Below are 15177 nucleotides of genomic sequence, written 5' to 3'. Positions count from 1 at the left end.
CTCTCTAAACAGAGAACCCTAGAGATCCATGCCACAGACCACCCAGCTGCTGAGTTTTTAACGATAAGAGATGTTGGCAGAACGACAGGTAATCAAATAAAGACAGATTGACTACTTTGTAGAGTGGGAGTTTGGCTTCATTTCAGTAGTAAGGTGTAAAGCTGGATATCGCAAATGCCTTCAATGTTACACCATACTTTCGTCAGGTCAGCCTTTTGCAGATGCTCAGTAAAGTATATTCAGCAGTGTCAGAGATCCCCAGGGTGCATCACATCCAGCAGCCAGGATAGTCTGGTTCAAGAGAAAGACCACACTGAAGCCAGCACAGAGGCTGCCTGCTTTCATTCTGTGCTGTTTCTGTCTCCTTGTGAGATCGTGCTGCGTCGCCTGAAATTTTAGTGTGGCTTGCTTGTATCTTTTTACCGTTTGTAAGCCTAAGATGACTGACTTAGAACACAAAGTGAAGACTTAATCAGCAGTGGTTTTTGTTTGTTTGATTTTGTTTTTGCGATGCTGTTAGATTGAATCCAGGGCCCCCAGCATGCTAGGCAAATGCTCTGCCACTAAACTACACACCCAGCCCAGAAGACTTGAAGGACAAAGATGGCCAAAGTTTCTTGTCTTTGGTGTGAAAATGACTCAGCAGTTACATCAGTAAAACATAGTTTGGATGACAGGCACACTCACAAGAAGCACATACTGAAAGTCTGAACCTCTAAAATCTGTAGTGATAATGAAGCCCTAGTCTTGATTTTTGCCAACTTTAAATTGCACAAGACCTTGTGGAATAAAAATATTCTCTTTCCCCTAGGGAATCAGTGTGTTCATACTGGGCCTGCCTTATGGAGGCCTGCCTTATGTGTTTAAAACCAGGCTTTTACTTCATGTATTTTTGCCCAGGTTTCTTTTTCTTTTTTTATGGATTTGATGTGCTTTATGTGTTGCTTTGTTGTGGACATTTGGAAAGCTTGCTACATTGGGGCCCATTAGGAGGCAGTTACTCTGTTAACCTACAGAATTGTCAAGCGTTCTTTTCTTTTTCTGTTCTGTCAGTGATGCGCCTCTGGATCTAAAGATTAAAGCCAGTATGATTTCAGATATGTTCACTGTTGTAGGTGAGTAGTGGTGTTTTTTGAACTGAACTCATATAAAACAAACCAGAGCGTCTGTCCATTTTGTCAGGCTCCATAGGTATTGCCAACTGGCAGTTCCAAAGTCACGCTGAATGTTTTGTACAAAAAATTACATTTTCAGGGAAGTGTTTATATGTTCCTACTTCCCCTGGCTCCATTCTGTCCTGAGGTTGAACCACAACTAAGGCTGAGACCTGGGGCACAGGAATTATGAGCCGAGGCAGAGAATTAAGCAAAGATCTGCAGAGAGTATATTTTTCTCTGAGCTGGGAAAGTGAAACCCACTACAGAAGCCTTGTTACAGAGGAGACTGGCTGTATTTCTGCTAGACAGTCTCTACTGGTCTCAACATGATCCCTTCTGTAGTAGTTATATCCAGAGCTGCCCAAGGAAGAAATCCCATTTTAAGTAGATAAGCCAAAACTTTGAAATGGAGATGGGCAGTCAGGTGGATATGAAGTAGATTTATTGTTGGCTTTTAACATTCTCTCAGAAGACATTATAAAATATATTTGAGATGAACTAGTACTTGATGCACCAGTAAATGCTATAAAACTTAGCTACTTTCTTCTTCTTGGATGGAAATCCACTTCTTTTTAGGAAGTAAGTGAAATGAACTGAAGTCATTTTTTTAAGCCATAGGAAATTTACAAAACCCATTTTCAAAGTTTCCAATAGACCACCTTCAGCAGTTCCAGAAATAGATTGTGTAACAGCATAAGACTGTTTACTTGTTGGATTCTCCCAGGAAAAATTTTATTTTTCAGTCATCATCCAGGAAGCTACTTTAAAAGTAACATGTTTTTATTAATAACTAATACTTTTCAATTGATTACTTGTACATTTATTTGGGATTTATAAAAATTTACATATCTTTCTCAGTTAAAATCACATTTCAGCTACTTATCTACCAGTGTAATCATCTTGAGAATGAATCTCTGTAATATTTATGATCATGAAACCAAATTCGTACATGTAAAGATGCAGCCAGACTTGCTTATGTCTTACAAAATGACAGGTTTTAATGTTGTTCATTTCCCATTCAGGATTCGTGTGCCAAGATTCTGCCCAGCGAGCATCAACACGGCCAATTTATCCCACCTTTGAGTCTTCCAGGCGAAACCCTTTCCAGAAACCTCAGGTAAGCAGATCCAGCAGCAGGGAGCCCAGAGCAGGCCTGCTGGGAAGCGGTAGTGGGTATAAATGAAGAAGCTGAGTGGTGCGGAGGCGGGCACTCAGGGCCTGAGAATCCAGGGATCCGTGCGCACAGAAGTACTTCATGGTTACTTGTGGCTCACAGCTCATGTTCTCAGTGGTTCTCAGCAAGCTTACTTCTCCTTTGGTTTGTTTTTTTCTTACTGTCTTTTTTTTGCTACTCTTCCTTTTTCTTTTCTCTGCCTTTTGAAAACTCACATTTCCCTTCCTTAGTTAACATTCTCATAAACAAAGCTCAGAGAGGGAGGCATGACTGCCTTCTTTCTGATCTCCAGATGAATTTCATAAAGATGCTCCATTGAAGTAGTATCTTCTCTACATGTGATTCTCCTCAGAAAGATCTTAATGATCTTGAGGCATGATTGAGGCTAAATAATATAAATGCTTAAGGAAATTTGTGCGTATTAGAACCACCCTGTGGTCCCGCACCACTCTGGTCTCTCTGCCCTCTGCACGGAAAGTCAGCTAAGGCTTCTATCTGTCCATCCCATGCTGCTTCCTCCCTGTTTATTTTGGGACTGCTAGTTTGCACTTCTGTTTCTTTGCCTTTAATATATCTTATTTAAAAGATCTGACTTCGTCCTTTCCACCTGTCTGGTTTAATTACTTCGCCTACTCAGAGGTTCTGGAGATCTTTCCTTATTAAATCTCTCCTGCTCTGTAATGACCTTTACTTTTCATTTCCACATTACGTACTTGTTTCATATTAGCTTATTCTGTATTCATTGATTGTTGCTTTTTAGATTATCTAGTGCATCTACACTAGACTGCAAACTCTTTGAAGGCAGAAATGGCTTCTTCCTCTCCCTTCCCTCTTGTTCCTTTTTTCCTTCTCTCCTTTTGTCCCTCTTCTACTTCCTCATCAGCCCTTTACTCTTCTTCCCTTTTCTTCCATTCCACTTCTTCCTCTTATTTGCTGGTCTCATTTAGAGTACTGCTATTCCTATTTGCCAAACTCTTACGCTGTTTTTATTAAAACAGAGTTTTCAGACTCAGAGAACCTGGGGGTGGGTCTGATAAAGCAGAGTAAACTCAGAGGGAGATGACAGAGGTCAGCGGAAAAGAGCGAGCCTCATGCAAAAGGGGCAGCTCAGGCTGATCACTGCATAGGTGTGGGCCAAGGATGCTGAGAAATCAGAAATCTTACTTTGAAATACTGGCAACCAATTCATGAAAAAAAAAAAAGCGACAACAACTTTGCAGGCCAACTGTAACATGTCTTTCAGCTACATTTAGTTTGTGAGCTGCCTATCTGTGATCCCTACTCTGGAATGCTTCCCTCATTTGTGTTGTGATGTGGAACAGGGTGTACAGTATTATAAGAGGGATTGTCTTGGATTAGAAATAAAACCATGCAACAGAATAGTGCTTGATCCGCACATCACCACCGATCAAAGGGCTTCTTTTAATTTTTAAAAAGAAAAAGTAGAGAATTAACCTAAGTGTACTAGAAAAGTTTAATTTATGTGATCACCTTTCTTTGCAGATTGTTCCTGCAGCATCATGGCAAAAACTGCAAAATTAGACATAGAGGATTGTGAATGTTTCTGTGCAGTTCTGACATTGTTTCTGCCAGGTTTCACTCTAGGGACAGCTGTAGATCATTTTTAGATTAATGGATCCTTTTTTGGCTTGCTTGTCATTGTGCTTAGTGCTGAAGGTTTGAAGCACAAACTGTGTAAGAAGGAGTAATGTGAAAAAGAACTGCTCTCAACTTCCAATACATGAAGTATTGGTGTGTACTTGGAGATGATTTTTTTTCCCTTTTCATATCATGCTTGTAGGAAATGGAAAATGTAGACGTAATAAGCCTTTATTCCACTTTTTCTATCCTTTATAGTGTCTTAGATCTGCACTTTCAGTTATTAAACACCAAGCAGATATATTCTGGATCATTTGGAGATTTTATTTAGATCTTTTCTTTAATTTAAGAATTAAATTTTTTAATTTAGCTTTAGCCTTTCACAGTACATATTTTATGTACCTGCTTTTCATACAATTTAGTAACATAGAATAAGTGAAAAGAATTACATAGAAGTGTTTTTGGTTACTGAGTGTGAAAGTGTAGGATGCTGAAACTTAGGAGTCTTCTTTTTCTGACAGTGATTATGTTGTGATGGAGGCTGGATTTAAATGATAAAGAGGGCCTACATGCCTATTTATCGCCTTGACCAAACTCTTCTAGGAAGCAAATACTACAGTTCACATTCTATTGTTGGCAACTTAATATTAAAAATTTTTTATATTGGATTTTGGGTTGTATTTGGGTGTCTTAACAGATGACATTTCATATAAATATATATACATATACACACATCTAGCGATTTCAGGTTGAATCTTAAAAACCTTCCATAGTTAGTGTCTCAGATGCTGGCTTTAAAAATCTTCGTCTTTAGGGCATAGTGGTGCACATTTGTAATCCCAGTACTTGGGAGGCTAAGGCAGGAGGATTGCCACAAATTTGAGGCCAGTTTGGGCTGTATAGTGAGCTCAGGGCCAGCTTATATTACATAGTGAGACCCTGTCTCAGAAAACAAAACAACAACAAAAAATTTTGTCTGAAAAAAGATGTTTCTGTCTGAATGATCACCATTTGCTCCCTTCCTGTTCTTTTCTCTTAAGGAGTATTTGAGATTGTCACTTCCTTCCATGCAGATCTTTTTTGTTTTTAAAAATCTTTTTGAAGCAATAGGTTAACAGTGAGGCTTTTTTGCTAGATATTTTTACACATGTGTCACTGCAACTATTAGTTATTTAGCACTAGTATATTTGTTTTGGCATTTGTACTCTGATGTAACTTCTGGTAAGTTTGGAAGCTTGAATTGTAACTTTTTAAATTAGTATTCCTGATACAATGATTTATATGAGTTTACATGAATCTAAGAAATGATAAAAAAAGACTTCCAGGATGCCTTATCTTATATTTGGTAACTGGTTAATGTGGTTCTGCAATAGATATTTTGCTTATCAAGATAGTAGAATTCAAACCAATATGTAGTGTTATATATTTAGTAAGTACCTAAATGTGTCAGCTACTCTCCATTGCAAAACAAAACAAAACCCAAAAATCAGGGCTTTGACTTCAGAGAGTTTACATTCTAAATATTTCGTGAAGTAATCTATTGAAGGAGAACATTAATAATACTATTTGATAGCTTTCTGAATTTGATATCAAAGTGTTTCTGATATATAATTCTAATCTTAATTTCCTATTTTTGTTTTTGTTTTTGCGACAGGGTCTCGGTATGTTGTTCGGGCTGGCCTTGAACTCACTATGTAGCCATGGCTGGCCTCAAACTGGCAGGCATCTTGCTGCCTCAGCCTCCTAAGTGCTAGGATTACAGGTGTGAGCCACTAGCTCAACTTTCTCTGTATTTTAGTACCATTGCATCGAGCTGCATTGCTTGGATTGCAGGAAATGGCAGTAGCCATTCGCAGAGAGCAAGATGTCTCTTTAGTCATTATGTATCTGAATACCGCCTGCATGATGCAAAGCCTATCTTCACACCTGTTAAATTCTTTAAATCTTATTGTTCTTTGTAGTTTTCTACTTTGTCTCTTTCTGTTAACAAAGCACTCCCCTCCACAGCAGTTTCATCAGAATTAAGGAATAAGAAAAAAAAAGCTTCTGCTCTGACTGTTTAGACCATGTCAGGATTTCTTTCTCTGTGTCTGGGTTTTTTTTTGGTTGCTTTTAGGGTTTTCCTTTTGAATCCGTTATCTCTACATTTTTCTCTTCCCTTGGATGTCTGTATTTTCCACCGCCTACAAATTGTATTGTGTGTTATAGAAAGAACACGGATTTTAGAATCAGATAGGTTTGGATTCAGATTTGCGCTCTGCCAGGACTTAGCTGATCCACCCCAGCCAGGTCCCCTTTCCTCCCTGAGCGTTGGTTCCCACATCTGCTAGGTGGGGATGATCACAATTGCACTGATTTGTGGGGAGAAGGAAAGAATAAAACGTGCATAAACTACGTAGAGCATTTCTGTATACTTGGTTTACACTCAGAAAGTTTTACCCTTCATACTTTTGAGTCCTGTGGTTCTCTCTCTTTATTCTTTTTTCACAGTCAGGATACTTTTTATTATTTTGCTGCTTTCTTTATGGTCAGTGAGGCTTCTAGGTTTGCATTGTTTTCCTACTAGACTATAAACTTACTATTTTTAAATTTTATTAGTATATATTTATAGTATATTCAATTTATAGACATGTTGGGGAATATTATATGGATATACTACAGGTTTCTTTTCTTTTCCTTTTTTCTCCCCATGATCAGTCTTCGGTGTGTTACTTTGATATTGATCCATCCATAGTCATGTTTTTCACATTTGCTGTCATCTGTTTTAGTTTTTCTTCCTTAATTAATGAAGATTCTAAATAATGCTTATTATTCACCCTGAAAATTAATCCACTACCATTTATATTATCTTGCAGTTACATCTTTTAGTTTTTGTCTATGTATTATGTTCGTTATATGATGGCATCAACCCCTGAATGGAAATAGAGCAAGCATTTTATGAAATTTTTTCAGATGTATCTGCTGTAGGCCCCCCTTTTTTGTGATTTGGTTCTAAAAGTCAAACTTAATACGTGTTTTAAAATAAATGAAGCAGTCTCCACATCACTGTTCTTTACATGCTCCTTAAACTCTAAATGTTTGTGGATCTTTTTGTTTTAGTATTTTTTTTTGTAATTTTGTGGTATCTCCTCAATTCTCATATTTTCTGACATACCTGCAAGTGGTTTTGATAAGTCTTTTTTGTTTTTAAAGCCAGTTCCCTTAATAACAAAATGTTTTTCTCCTATTAAAAAATGATAGAAGCTCAAGCAGTCAAAAAGATAGGTTTGAAAAAAATGCATTGTTGTGTTAGGACTCAGACCTGCTGACTGACATTTATTCCATTTTTAATCTCTTATTAAACATTTCCAGACATACCTTTTTTTATTGTAACACAGTCCTACTATATAATTGCTTCCTTTTTTCATCTTTCCAGTTTCAAAAGTTATCATTACTTTTTGAGGGATGGGGAGGTATCTCTCTACATAGTTCAGGCTGGCCTTGAACTCACCATGTAGCCTAGGCTGGCATCGAATTGGCAGTGATTATCCTGCCTCAGCCTCCCGAGTGCTGGACTTACATCATTACATTTAAACCTTCTTTTTAGTAACCATTTTTGGCTTGTATCTACCTAGATATATTGATAATGGTCCTTTATTTTTTTTCATTTTGTAGCATTAATTCATTTTGCTTTTTTTTTTTTTTTTTTTTTGGTACCAGGGATTGAACTCATGACCTCACGCTTGCCAAGCAGACATTTATGCCGCTGAGCTAAATCCCCAGGCCTGAACTCACAATCTTATGCTTACTAGGCAAGTGCTTGAGCCCCTGAACTAAGTCCCCGGCCCTTCATTTTGCTTTTTAAACTTGATTTTACCTTTTACTTTTTAGATGACAAAGACACAGGACTTATAAATTGAGCAATTTCTAGTACCTTTGCGTTTTATAGAGAATTCCTAACATAAAACGGCATTGAAGATTTTCATTTTTTATCTTTTTTCTCTGTCAAATGAATTTATTTTCTGCCCCTCGGGTACAGGATCGCTCACCTTTACTAGTATCTCCACTGTGTCATGGTCTTCTCATTACTGGTACTTTGCAGCTTTCTTTACACGGGGGATAATTTTTGTGGATCAACATGTTTCTTATTGGCTTGAGAGGAGACACAGGGTCCTTTGTCTTAAAAATTTCACATTCTCAGTTCTTCCTTAGAAATATCGGGTAGAGACTTAACATTTCTACTCTGGATAGTTTTCTGAATCCTAAGTTGTACTCATGATAATTTGGTATCTTTTGATGCGTTTTCCATGGCAACATTTTTACCTAGACAGTAATTTGGCCGCTTAGGATTTACATGGGCCCCTTCCAGTTTAAATCGCTGTGTTCCACAGCCAGTGGCAGTTAGTTCTCTTTAAGTTCAGAGGAGCCATTTCTCCTTTCTCTGCTGGAGTATGAAACCACTCAGAGTGGGCTGGGGATTTAGCTCAGCGGCATAAGCGCCTGCCTTGCAAGCAGGTAGTTGTGAGTTCGATCCCTAGTACCGATAAAAAGGAAAAAGACAAAAAAAAAAAAAAAAAAAAAAAAAATCCAAAACTGGAAGTACTCATTAGGGGTCGTTTAATGGCGAGTTGACCTGTGTTCTTATACAGGCAATCTTATATTCCCTTAAAACTATTTTAATAGGTAGTGATTATGTTGTGAAATATTTGTATTGACCTTTTAACAGATTTGAGGTTACCAACACTTTTAAACAGCATTCTTTCTGTTCTAAAATGTGTATTGGGGCCGTGGATATAGCTCAGTGCCTCAGCGCCTGCCTGGCAAGTGTGGGGTCCTAAATTCAATTCCCAGCATCCTTCCCCACCAAAATAAATAAATAAAATGCGTAAAGAAAAAACTTTATTGTATTGTTAAATGAATACTTGTCTGTCTTCTTACATAATTTGACTTGATCTTAAAAAGTACCCTTAAATAGCAGCAGGTAAGAAGGTTGCTTGACTTCAGATGATTCATTGCCAGTGGTTTTATGTAGCTTTGTGATCAGGCCCTGCTCTCTCATGTGAACTAGAGAAGTTGTTTTTTTTTGTTTTGTTTTTTTTTTTTTACAAACAAGTAATGTGTGATTGTGAGAAAAAAACCTCAAACTATCCACTTATTTTGGCATTTCAAAACTAAACTCCAAATATAATCATATATTAAAGGGTTTTTAAAAATGATTATATTACTTATGTTGGTTTTCTTCCTAAATCTTCAGACTTCCCTTGTATTTACCCTTTCGTTCCAACACTTGCTCTTTACTATATTCCCAGAGATTGAAGGGAATTAAAATGTCTCCAAAAATCTTTCTACAAGTTATAATTCTAAACGTGATTAATCTGTGTGTCAGCACATTCATTCATTTATTTGTTCAACAAATATTTATTGATCTACCTCATGCCAAGTACTGCTCTAGCTGTTGAATATACTACAGTAAGGAGCTGAATGATAAAAAGTACCTACTTTTCCCATGTTGCTTATATCTGTTATTTCCTAGGTTTTTAAATGCAGTTATCTCATCATGGGGTTGACTATCAGAACATTTAATTTTTTTAACTCCCATGCTAGCTTTGAAAAGGAGTATGTATTGGTGTTCCTTGTGTCCACAGGTGAAATCATTTGTGACTTGTGTACACAGTATGTTAGTCTATATAGACTGTCATAACAATATAGCATTGACTAGGTGGCTTAAAAAACAACTTTAATTTCCTACAGCTCTGGAGGCTGGAAATGTCCAAGATGACGCGTCCAGCCAGGTAGACCTCATCTTGCCTGGCGGGCTGCCATCTCACTGAGTGCTCACATCCAGGGAGCTGAGCATGTGGGAAAAGCATGAGCTCTGGTGCTAATCCTGTTAGACCTAGCCCCAACTCCTGACTACATGGAATCTTAATGTCCTCCCAGAGGCCATCACAGGGGGAATGACAGCTTTAAAATGCAAATTTAGGAGAGACAGCGTGTTCACAGTTGGTCTAAGCATAGAGAAAAAGGCAGTAGTAGCTTCTAACAGTGGAATAGTTGCTTCTCTCTGGTTGAAATTTCTTCTAGGAAGCTAGAGAAACAGTTTGTACCCACAGTTTTTCGATTATTTCTCTTTTTTTTTCTTTTAAATTTAAGTTTTTATTCGTGCATGTGTGCAGTGTTTTGCTTTGTTTTTGTTTTTGTTTTTGAGACAGCGTTCAGGCTGGGTTTGAACTCACTGTGTATCTCAGGCTGACCTTGAACCTGGCAGTGATCCTCCTGCCTCATGGCCCCTGAGTGCTGGATTACAGGTGAGCACCACCACGCTCAGCCTGCCGTGCGTAATGGTTCCATTCATCACGATGGAATGGTACATTTACATGGCACATGTTAATTCTTTTTACGTCCCCTTCTCCTTTTTCCTTCCTCATTTTTCTCTACTTGGTAGGTAGATCCTGATTTCATCAGTCATTCATCTGTTTCAGTAGTGGTACATATGCTGCTTCTGACTTTTTCACTGCCTTTCTGTTCTTTTCATAACATCAAAATCTCTTAAAGCTTTTGTCTCAGATTGTGTTCGGTATCATTTGGTGGCTGCAGTAGTCCAGCTCATCTGTGGGGACCATGATGATCCTGGCCCTGTGGCCCCCACTGGGACACCGAGGGCAGCTAGCCTTCTTTTAGCAATCCCAATGTGTCCCACGGTGTGGCCCTTGTCACAGCTTTCTTCTGTGCGACAGTAGTTGCCTTTAAATCACTCTTCTCCCGTCAAGTTCTAAAACAGCTGACAGCCCAGCTTTTTTCATCTTTGGCATAAAAGGTTTTTCTTGGTTTTGTGTCTTAGGTCCATCGTGTCTTCCCTAGTTACAGTAATAAGTGCGCATTTACTTTTCTGTGAAGTTATTTTCACATTTTTTCCCCATATCCTTCAAATAGTGCATGTTCTTTCAAACCAAGGTTAGGAGCAAATGCTAACATAGGGAAACATCTGGACATCATTTTTTCCCCCGTGTTTTTCTCTCTCACACATAGTGTTTTTCCCTGTGCTGTTTTCTCTTCTTGCCTTTAAATTTACTGGTTTCACCTGCTGCCCAGGGTTTCAAGCTAAGAGATTAATTATAGAAATCGGACTGTAGGCTTGCGCTTGCACTTGTTAGAAAAGATACTAATGCTGAGGGAGTGAATGCTTGTGGTTTTAATGTGCTCTTCTTCCACCCCCCAGCGATCCCGCCCGCTCTCGGCCAGTGATGCGGAGATGAAGAACCTGGTGGGCTCGGCCCGGGAGAAGATGTCGGGGAAGCTGGGCGGCTCAGTGCTCGGTCTGTCCATGGAGGAGGTAACGGTTACTGCTGCAGACCCTGCTAACAGGGCTCGGGAAAAGTGGGTAATATTCACGACCAACTCTTACACTGCGAAGAGATGTTCAGGAGCGGAGAAGGTTCTCAGAAAACAATCTTACATGGAACGAACTCTTCCTCCTCATGCTTTAGTCTCTTCCTGTCCTGTAGCCACATGGATTTCAGTTTTCTAAAGAGGTACTCATTGTCTCTTCCTCCATGTAGATCAAAGTTTTACGGAGGGTGAAGGAAGAGAATGATCGGAGAGGCGGATTTATTCGCATATTTCCTACATCGGAGACATGGGAAATTTATGGGTGAGGTGACTACCTTTTTTTTTTTCAGTCAATACTTAAGGTTCATGAAACACTCGGGTTGCTCCCATGAGGTGCCTTTCTGTTTTGTTTATATTACCCAACCCAAGAACTAGGCCATCAACATGTGACCCATACCTTCCTTTTTAAAAACAAGTTTAGTTTGGCTCATCTTTGCCACTCCTAACCCCTTTTAGTAACCTCTCTCTTTCCTAGCTCAGCCCCTCAACCCAGGGTTGGAATAGTCCCATATTATGTCCTTATTATTTCCTTGATTTGAACTTTTTTTTAATATCTATACCTAAGCAATACATTGTTTATTATTGATCATCACTGTGATCTCCTTATATGCACTAAAATGTATCCATTTGAAGTTACATTTTGTTTTTGTTTTTTGGGACAGGGTCTCATATACTTCAGGCTGGCCTGGAACTCCTGCCTCAGCCTCCCAAATGCTGGGACCCCAGCTCTGCACCACCACACCCAGTTTAGATGGACATTTTGATAGTGCACATTTTGATGGTGATTTTGACAGATATAAGCACCACTATAACTACTCCCTCTAACACAGTCAATTATAGTGTATTCTGTCTTCATAAATCCCTTTGTGTGCCTTCATGGGCAGTTCCTGCCATGGCCCCAGACCCCGCTGTTGGTGCAGTGTTTCTAGAATTTCATGTAAACGGAGTCATCTAGTGCATCCTCTTTCGTATATAGGATTTTTTGTTTGTTTGTTTTTAAATTTTGGTGCTTTTGGGATCAAACACAGCACCTGGAGCATGCTAGGCAAGTTCTCTACTACTGAACTGTACCCTCAGCCTTGTGCTTGGATTCTTTTGTCTCTTTTGTTTGGTATTGTTTGTTTGTTTGTTTTTTAAAAAGCGCTTTGTTTTAACTTGGCTGGCATAGTACTCTGACATTTATTTGTGATGCTGCGTGAAACAGTTATTCCTTAATTTGTTTAATCCACTTACCTGTGTGGATCACTTGGGTTGTGTCTGGTGTTTAGCTGTTGTAAAGAAAGCCACCGTGAACACATTCATTGACAGTTTCCTGTGTGTGTTTTGTGACTTCATTTTTCTGGTGTTTCTCTGGTGTACATAGCTAGGAGTAGAAGGGCGTCTGGTGTTAGCATTGTTCCACGTTTTTACCAGTGTTAAGAGACCTTCAGGTAGTTCCCATCCTTGCCGACACTTAGTATTGCTATGCTTTTTAAACCTTGGCCAGTTTAGCGGATCTCTGCAGTTCTTGCTTTTCTCTAAGGAATAATGATACTGAGCATCTGTTCACATATAGCTGACATTTTTACCATTTTGTTATTGTGGTTAAGAAACTTTGATGCTTTTGATCTAGGTCCTTTCTCAGATATGGAATGTTTCTCCAAGTCTATGGCTACCTTTTTCATTTTTCTACCAGTAGCTTTTATTAAGGTTTAGGAATTTAGTATTTTCTAAGCAGTCCTTACCATCTTTAACTTTGTAATGCTTTTACTGTTTTTTCTGAAAGTTTTGTAATTTTAGCTTTTCTAGCAGGCTTACAATTGTTTTGAACAAATATTTAATGTATAAATTTTCAGAGTTCTTAGTGACATACCAGTTTTGATCATTGTGTTTTTGCTATTTTTCCATGTAAAATACTGATTTCTATGTTGATTTTCTTTTTGGCCTATGGGTTATTTAGAAGGATATTGTTTAGTTTTCAAATGTTTGGAGTTTCCCCAGAGATCTTCTTGTTACTAATTTCCAGTTTATTTCTGTTGAGGTCAGAGAATATATTTGGTATAAATTGTGTATTTTTAATGTATTAAGATTTATTATATGGCTCAGAATACTTTACTAATTTTATTAATTATTTAGAGATTAGTATTGAAATCTTTAATTATAATTGGCGAGCTTACAAATCTCTTTGGTTTTATCAGTTTAGCTTTTTTATTTATTTTGAAATTATTAGGTACATATACATTAGACTTGTTAGATGGTCTTGATAAATTAATTTCCTTATTGTTAAGAAATGTTTATCCCTAATATTCCTTGTTCTGAAGCCTGCTTAGCTTTTGTTAATATACTACTTCAGCTTTTTTATGACAAACGTTGGCAAGGTGCAATTTTTCCATTATTTGACCTTTAAAATTTTTTAATAATGGATAAAATTTTACATATTTGTCATGTACAAATGGTGTTTTAAAATATATGTTCATCATGGAATGGTTAAACGTTGCTTAAATTTAGCTGATCGACAAATACCTTACCTTACCTCACATAGTTACCATTTTTGTGGTGAAAGCACTTAAAATTTTTTGCATTTTTTCAAGACTACAACATATTGTCATTAACTGTCTTCACCATGCTGTATAATAGATTTCTCTAACATTCCTCTGCCAACCTGTGATTAGGCTACATATCCTTTGAACTGCAGCTCCCCATCCCTTCCTCCTCGGTTCACCCTACTTCTGTGACGCCAAGTTTTTCTTCCACATGTGAGTAAAATCGTGTAGTATTTATCTCTGTGTGCCCAGCTTAGCCCATTTAATATACCTATCTCTGCGTTCTTTCTTCTTGCTGCAAATGGCAAGATTTTGTCCTTTTTGTGATGGAACAGTTCCATTATGTATCTGCAGAGCACTGGACAGGATCCAAGGTGGTTCCTGAAGCAGAGATAAGAGATCTAAACCACCCTACCTGTAAAATAAGTTTGTAGGTTCACTGACTTTCATCACAGGACAGGAATTTTCAGGACACATTAGTAAGAGGCATAAAGGGATTTATAGGCAGAAAGTTAAAACTATATACTCAAAGAAACAGAGTGCAGGCCTACATGAGAAAAAAGCACATTACTTCCTGGACCTGCGAGCATTTATGCTTCTCTCAAAGGGTGGAAACCCCGCGGAAAGAGGGCCCCCCCTCAGAAGGGTACTGCTCGTTTTGTAGGTATGAGCCAGTTCTTTTTTTTTTTCTTATATTTTGGGATGTATAGTAGATCTCTTAAACTTACTCTTCAGGCATTCTTGGAATTCTCTCAATTTGTTCCTTTATCTTAAAAGGTGTCAAGTTCCTGCTCTTTACTTCCTCAACTAAGTCCATTTATGGACATACTAGCCACAGATGGTCAGCTGGGTCAGGAAGGAAAGGAGCCTAAATTTAATCAAAGGAATGCTCCCCACGGATAGCCTTGGGTAGCTTCCACCGTGTCCCGGAAGTCTTCTTAAAAGCACACTTTGTAGTTAGAGCTTCCCTTGTCCCCTTTCTGCCTTTTTTCCTTCAGTCCTACCTCAGTACCGCATAATCCATTGCTTTGTCGGCAGACACTTCGGTGGATTCAGGATGCTGCTGCTGTGAACAGAGCTGCAATACACATGGGCGTGCAGATGGTTCTTCTGCATGCTGATTTCATTTCCTTTGGATGGGTACCAGTATGGGATTACAGAATCGCACGGTAGTTCTGTTTTGAGGGACTTTTTCTGTTTCTCCATAAATGCTTTACTAATTTACATTCCCATCAACAGGGTTAAGGATTTTCTTTTCTCCGCCTCTGTCCCAGTACTTGTTATCTATTGTCTTTCTGGTTTTGATGCTGAGGATCAAACCCAAGGCCTCATGCATACTGTGCTGTACACTTGCCTT

General features: G+C 38.4%; 1 protein-coding gene across 10 annotated transcripts in view; it reads left to right on the top strand.

Annotated features, from left to right (window-relative positions):
- Positions 1-15177, top strand: part of Ttll5 (tubulin tyrosine ligase like 5) — a 273386-nt gene that overhangs the window by 84131 nt on the left and 174078 nt on the right. For all 10 annotated transcript variants that reach the window (XR_010044946.1, XM_063241307.1, XM_013155221.3 and 7 more), the window contains exons 14-17: positions 1054-1115; positions 2180-2274; positions 11129-11242; positions 11469-11560. Coding sequence is in view for 9 of the 10 variants with exons in the window: in XM_063241307.1 (XP_063097377.1) it covers positions 1054-1115; positions 2180-2274; positions 11129-11242; positions 11469-11560 (363 nt within the window). In the remaining variant the exon portion in view is untranslated. The remainder of the gene's footprint in view (positions 1-1053; positions 1116-2179; positions 2275-11128; positions 11243-11468; positions 11561-15177) is intronic.

Source organism: Cavia porcellus, unplaced genomic scaffold, assembly GCF_034190915.1.
Source record: "Cavia porcellus strain 051 isolate PalLab524CR breed Dunkin Hartley unplaced genomic scaffold, mCavPor4.1 scaffold_31, whole genome shotgun sequence".
NCBI lineage: Eukaryota > Metazoa > Chordata > Mammalia > Rodentia > Caviidae > Cavia > Cavia porcellus.
The sequence above is the reverse complement of the archived record's forward strand: the minus strand, read 5'-3'. Positions and strand labels throughout refer to the sequence as shown.